Genomic DNA, 6,965 nt, shown 5'->3' with positions numbered 1-6,965 from the left:
TCCAAGAGCAGTTTCAACTACAGTCTTGGTTCTAGTTCTTCAGATTATAAGAACTCAGAAACCTGGCAGTGTATATATAAGGTATAATCTGTGGTCTTCTCTTATCGGTAAAGGGAAAAGAATGGAGACAAGACTGCGGAGTTTGCAAGAAAGATTCTAGGAAAGAGTGGGGAAAATGAAAAGTGAACAAGAGATTTTGTCAGCATCTAATAGAAAGGGAACAAGGTTTTTTAATTTTGGTAAATAAAAAGGAACAAAGTTGCTTTCCTCGTTTGATTGTGAATTTTTTCTTCTTATTCTTAGTATCAAAGACAATCAATACCAACTCTCTCTCAACAAATGTTCGGTTCCCAAAAATGAATAGATGATTAACCAGTACGTGTGGGGAAAGATAGAAGAATGGAATAAACTTAAGGAAAGACAAAAAAATAAAGCTTTTTCATGTACGGTTTGGTTGAAGAATAATGGAGTTTAATACTTCATTATAATGATCAAATAGAAGTGAAAAGTAGAGGTATAGACTTATAGTTAAAACTAATAACAAAAGGGAGAATGTGAGAAAAAAATGACGATATTTGATGAAAAAGAATCAGGCATAGCACAAATATTACTCCAGTAACATATATTTGGTCCTATGTCCTCACTACTCTATAAAAAAAGTATCCCATTTAAACTAGCTCTACTATCTACGAAATTTAACAACATTCGATGCAAATACTAGTCGAACACAGAACTTCAAGTCTATTGCAGATTCGGTTGAAGGTCCTGCTCTGATACCATGAGAAATTGCGCAGAGAAGAAGAGAGAAGAAATCTAGTCGTGTATATTTGATTGTTACGTAAAGAGTACAATACAATACATAATAATATAATAAGCCCTAAACTAATAAACTAAGGAAGGGACAATACTACCCGCAACAATAAAAATAAATCCTACTCTAACAATTCTCAAACAGATATCGTAATGTCAGCAGAATAGCAAAAGATAAATTTAGTGCAGACAAGAAATACACCTAACACAAGAAAGGGCATCGTTGTAACAAAGTTAGAGAACAGACATGCATCATAAATTAATACAACAAAAAGGAAACAAATTCAAGACATGGTGCATAATAGACCTGAAGAGTGTCCTAACAATCTAATAGTTATTGTTCACATGTGATGTATAACAGTCATCTCTTATAAATCGATTATTATTTCTTAGAATAGGTAGCAGGAAGAAATGACATAAAAATGACGACGACAATAACATATAAATTCTTTTTAGCACTGAAATCATACCATAATAGGAAATGCAGTAATAGAGAAAACTAGTATGAATTCAACCTAGAATTTTGTTAAGCAAAAGGTTTCTAATGGAACAAGACCGGGGAGCTAACACTAGCAAAAAGAGACGTCTGTGGCAAGATCCACTAGCATATATTTTGAAGGAGATGGAGTCATAATTATCTTCTGAATAATGTTTAATGAATCAAAATAATCCATCCAAAAGAGAAACCGAACGCTCCCATCCACTGGATGGTTGATGTGGGATCGAAACCATCCAATGACTGGCAAATGTTCGGTTTCCCATTGCTTGGCCTGTAGTAGGTATTCAGTTCCTCTGCTTTCGGGATCAGCACTATGGCTTTTTTTTGCATAGGGTCGGGTTTCAAAGATTTTTGACAGACGTTTGACAAAGACCATCCAATATGGGGGTAGGTCTAGCCTAAGTCCAATAATTTAGTTGCAAGTTTAATTTGCAATTGTTAAATAAATTTAAAAAAAAAAAGTCATGTATTTCATAATTTGGTATTTTTTTGTGAAAATTAAAAAATTTCGAGTTATATATACGGAGTATATGGTAGTCTAAATAATCATCTTCAACTACTTCAAAACCAACACTAGCATCATTCACTGAACCATCATCTGGCAAATAAAAAAAGCACATGAAATTTAAATTTACACTGCGCAGAAATATTTTATAGTAATTTTATTACACTTTCTAGGATATAAAGATGGTATTAGTATTTACCCTCAACCTAAAGCTTTCCCAAAGAAAAAGAAAAACGACAAACAAAAAAGGAAAAGAAGAAGTAGAGTTAATGGTTCGGTCACGTGGTGATCCGACCCGTTGAGATGCGGTGCATGTTCAACCTGCCACATCTGGGTTAATAATTCGTCCCATCCATACTCGACCCAATCTGCAGTCCACATCTGGGTTAATAATTTGTCCCATCTATACGTGACAGGATAAGGCATTTCGGGCGGCGGCGCCATTGAAAGCGGCAGCGGCGGCGGGGGCTTTAGCTTCGCCATCTTTTCAACCTTGCACCCACTACAAGTGAACCATTTCTTGACATTCTTCTTTTTCTTCTGGCCTTCAGCCTTTTGGGCTCCTCTTTTTTCTCGTAGTTTATTAGGCTTTTTGTGCTCAGTCTTGGGGACACTTTCCTGAAATCCAAGGAAATAATAAATGTAAGAGCAGGAGATCAAGCTCAATAATTTAGGTTTCAAGAAATATTGAAGTCATAACTAAGTTAAAAATAAAAGAAAACAAGTAGAGTGGAAGGTCCGGCAAGGATTTAAGCAAGAGAAAATTACCACTATGTCCTACTTTTCTCATAAATGACAAATAAGTCCCAAAAGGTCTACTTTTAAAATTGTTTTCCATTTAGCTTATATACCACTCAACTTTGCACTCATACCTTTACCAAAATAGATCTGAAATTTTGAAATTATAATTTCTATCCAAAAAAATGATATGGAAGCCAAAATTTTCTATTTGACTATTTAAACATTTCTACAAATTTTTTATTACTTTTATGTTTTTATTTTCAAAATAATTAGTCTAATTCTTAAGAGGATAAAATTTTATTAAACTCAATAAAAAGAAATTATAATATCTTATTAATTTTTCATATAATTTTTAATTTTTGAATATTATAAATGATTTTTATAAATTCTACAAAAGTTTTTGTAATTCAACTATAACTAAATATATTATAATTTTAATTGATAATATAATATTTATTAATCAATTAAAACATAAAAGAACACTTATCAAAAAAAAAAAAAAAAAATTAAAACATAAAAGAACATATAGAAACAACAAAACATGTAAAAAAAAGGAAAATGAAAAAAAAAAAAATAATAGAGGAGAAAAAAAAAAAAAAAAAAAAAAAAAAAAAAAAAAAAAAAAAAGGTACTACACATCAATTTTAGAATAGAACCTATAATTGCAAAACTTTATTTCTATTCGGTTAGGGTATAAGTAGAAAATTGAGTGGTTTAGAACTTCAATGGAAAATGATATCAAGAGTAAGAGATATTGGTCGTATAAAAAATTTAAGAACTTATTTGTCTTTTTAGAAGAAAAATTAGGACTTTGTAGTTTGTAGTAATTTTCTCTTTAAATAACCCAAGAGTTGACTACAATAAAAAAATTAACAACTAAAATGGAGAACAAGTAATGTTCTAACTAAAGCCATAAAATAATGTATGTCATGTGATAGATGAATCATGCAAGTTCTTTATTTTGTAGATAAGATTAAACTTTCGAAATTATTATTTTTTTTTCAAAATTGATTTTTTGTTTCAGAAGTTACTCAATTTGATGCTCATGTAGCGAAAGTGAGAAAAATTAGGGATGGCAAGAGTAGACTTAGATAGTAATTAGGGATGGCAAGAGTAGACTTAGATAGTTTGGATACATACATCAGAAACCTAATGACGCCGCCAATTAAACAAGTGTAATACTAGTTGTCACAGAAAGTAAGAGAAGGAGAAGAAAAACAAAAACAACATGAGATAAGATTATTAAAAATGACTTCAAAAGGTTAAACAGTGTCTGCAAAAAAATGAGGCAGAAAAAATTTGTGACCGTGCCTACTCATATAGAATTAAGTCAAGTATGATAATGAACAACGTACTGAATTTGACGGTATATTAAATTGCAACTTCAAATTTTCTTCCTTGGAGTCGAAAAATTCCAAGAGCGCACCCTCAAGGTCCTCAGCCGAGTATTTGATGTAGGTTTCAGAGTGCTTTTCACTCTCTACATGGCTCCTGAAAAGAACGAGAAATGACCTATAAGCTGGGATCAACTCTTCCGCTATCGACATACGAAGCTCTTCCCGAAGCTGCATATCCGGTATCAACCACGTTGCTTGAGTCCTGGTAGCCTCCTCAAACATGGCATTGAAGGTCTTAAACTTTTCTCTGAAAAAGCTCCTAGTCCTAGACACCCCAGAAGAGAAGCTCCTACCGGTACCTAATCCCTTGTATTTCAAACAGGACAAAATCTCCGACCAGGTAGCACCACTATAGCTACTCTGTGCCTGTTGGACCTTTCCGATTAATTTCCTTGCGTAATCATCACCAATCATCATCCGCAGTTCTGGACAATCTTTGATACTCTGAACAATGTAGTGAACATTGTTCATCATGAACAAATGACCCAAGGTGTCATCTTCGTAGAGTTTGGACTTGAATTCCAATTTGCAAACTAGAATCTCAATGATCCAAATTAAATGGAGCTCCAATGAAGTACTTTGCCCTTCAAATGCCGTGAAGTCCATATCAGGAATCATCTGATCATCAGAATATCTCAAATTTGTTGATGGTTTGGATACAATTAATGAAGTTAATGACTCCTTGTAATCAGAGATCTGAATGGTATATCTCATCACATACTTAGTCAAGCTGTGAATATCCCCACCCGGATCCAAGAATGTTGATAGCTCATGACACACTGCATTCTCCAATTGCGCTAGAATCCCTCTGATTGCCTCCGCGAGCTGAGAAAGTATCTCAAAAGCTCGGATTCGAATAGGTTCCCCTGTTTTCAACTGAAAGAGAGTGTTCACATCTGGCAAAAGCTCCGACAAGGCCTTGTGGATGTCTAAGAATTTGAACAGCTTCTCTGGCGAAGGACGACTAGTACTTATGGCTTCCACAAAGTCAAATACCTGAATTGCCACATCTTTAACTGTTTCTATAAAACATAAATCAGTTCCATGGGCTCCAAAGATTTGTTCAATGAGTTGTTTCTCTTTTGGAAAGAGAATTCGTACACAAACCCTCGCTGCACGTTTCCACTGTCTGATCTTCACCACCGCCAAGTCCCACTCTATCCTCCGGACGTCTTCAATGCTTAATTTTTCAACGCCTAGACGTCGAAAACGTGCGTCCAGTATACCCTTCCTTACTCTAGTGTAAACATTAACACGCTGAACAGATTTCATTCTTCCTGCAACACTCCGGAGATCACTGATTTCTTCCTCAAAAAGTGGAATATCGTAGTCTAAATAATCATCTTCAAGTAATTCATAGCTACTGCTATCAGTTATCGAACTAGAACAAATTGAACACATTGGACTACTACGGCACATCTCAATCAACATGTAGACAAACTGCTGTTCGAGCTGAGCCATGGCTATCTCCATCACACTGTTGGCCTTGCTCTTGTCATCGTCGGACATGGTGGTCAGTTCCATCCGGCGGTGGATCTCATCAACGGCATGAAAGTACTGATTTATCTCATCTCTATCTCCTCTGTCAGAGATCATTTGTCCTCTCGCTGCACTTGCACCCCATTGCAAAATTATTTTCACGGCCGATTCATATGCAGCCTCAACATTTTCTGGAGTCCCCATTATAGGACTAGCTTCAACTATAAGTTCCAATTCATCAAATTATTAGAAATCAGAGAACTGCTAATGGATCTGTAGTTATCACCTATGGTCTTCTCTTCTTGGTCAAGGGGCCTGCATGAAGTGATCACTAGTCATGGTCTATGGCAGCATCACTGGCAATGCAGAACCACAGACTGTTCTGGTACGGACAAATATAATATCTCATATCATTTAGCCAAGCAGATGCAGTCACCTAGATTCATTGTTTTTACAATTAAGATCATTATGATATCCATCAAGTTCATTGTCCGATTCTGCCATTAACATATGATGTATAACAGTCATGTTATAGATTAATTACTATTTCGTAGAAAATGGCATAAAAAATGACAACTACAATAACAAATTTTATAAATTCTTTTACGTACTCAAGTAGTAACAGAAAATGAAATATACAGTAACAGAGAAAACCAATATGAATTCAACCTATATTTTTGAAGGAGATGGAATCCTAATTATTTTTATTGAATGCGTAAAATTGTACAAAATGCTCAATAAATTGTATAAATTCAATATCAATGCAACAGAGAAGTAATTAAATTAATTGTGCTTAATAATCACGGCAAATATTATGCACATCAGGAGTCTGGACTATGAGTGCAAGACTCAAACTAAACAATGAAGTTGTCCAAGGATCGTCTAGTTGAGCTATTAATATATCAAATTGCTCACCATCACAGCCGATACATGTAGCTAGCACTTTGGGTTCATAATACACATAAACAATATGTAACGACCGCAAATCCTACAGTCCAAATCACTAATCGGGTCCTTACCCGAACCCGAGGTCGTTTAAGGGCACTATGGTTAATTCCAAGGTCGATACATAATATACGTGGCTTAAAATAATAATAATAGTAATAATAATAAGATCACAATTACAAAAGATGTCAAAACAGTTCACTAACCCATCTAAACTTGTGGATGAGCGTCGTCCGCTATTTCCTTCCCGTAACCTGAAAAATGTTAAAGTAATGAGGTGAGCCCGCCGCTCAGTAGGATGTGTCTAATTCACACCTCTTAATGACCCCGTGAATCCATACAAAGCATAGGATAAAAGAAGTACGAGATCATGCTACAGGGAATATCACAGCAATAACAGCCACAAGTATATGTACAGGTCATCCAACCACAAAATACACAGTGTATGCCAATGAAATGCAATATCATTATGACGTTTTCGATTTTCGGCAATTTTCATTTTTCTAGAATTTAGTCGTCGCAAGGGCATTTTTGTCCTTTCACATTTTTGCGTACGAGATTTTTAGTTGGGTCCATTTGCATTGTGTGT

General features: G+C 34.8%; 1 protein-coding gene across 1 annotated transcript; it reads right to left on the bottom strand.

Moving 5' to 3' along the window:
* Positions 1 to 3,838: 3,838 nt before the first annotated feature.
* Positions 3,839 to 5,780, bottom strand: LOC132268536 (exocyst complex component EXO70B1-like). The gene has a single exon (XM_059769367.1). It carries the CDS (start codon positions 5,633 to 5,635, stop codon positions 3,881 to 3,883), a length of 1,755 nt encoding a protein of 584 aa, XP_059625350.1. The 5' UTR covers positions 5,636 to 5,780; the 3' UTR covers positions 3,839 to 3,880.
* Between the last annotated feature and the right edge of the window lie 1,185 nt (positions 5,781 to 6,965).

The sequence above is a fragment of the Cornus florida genome, unplaced genomic scaffold, assembly GCF_030987335.1.
Source record: "Cornus florida cultivar Cherokee Brave unplaced genomic scaffold, ASM3098733v1 CherokeeBrave_3.0.0_Hap2_Chr08, whole genome shotgun sequence".
NCBI classification, from domain to species: domain Eukaryota; kingdom Viridiplantae; phylum Streptophyta; class Magnoliopsida; order Cornales; family Cornaceae; genus Cornus; species Cornus florida.
This window is presented reverse-complemented; position numbering and strand designations above follow the sequence as displayed.

Coding starts and splice junctions, on each gene's coding strand:
- LOC132268536 (XM_059769367.1), bottom strand. CDS start 5,635: ATGGGGACTCCAGAAAATGTTGAGGCTGCATATGAATCGGCCGTGAAA.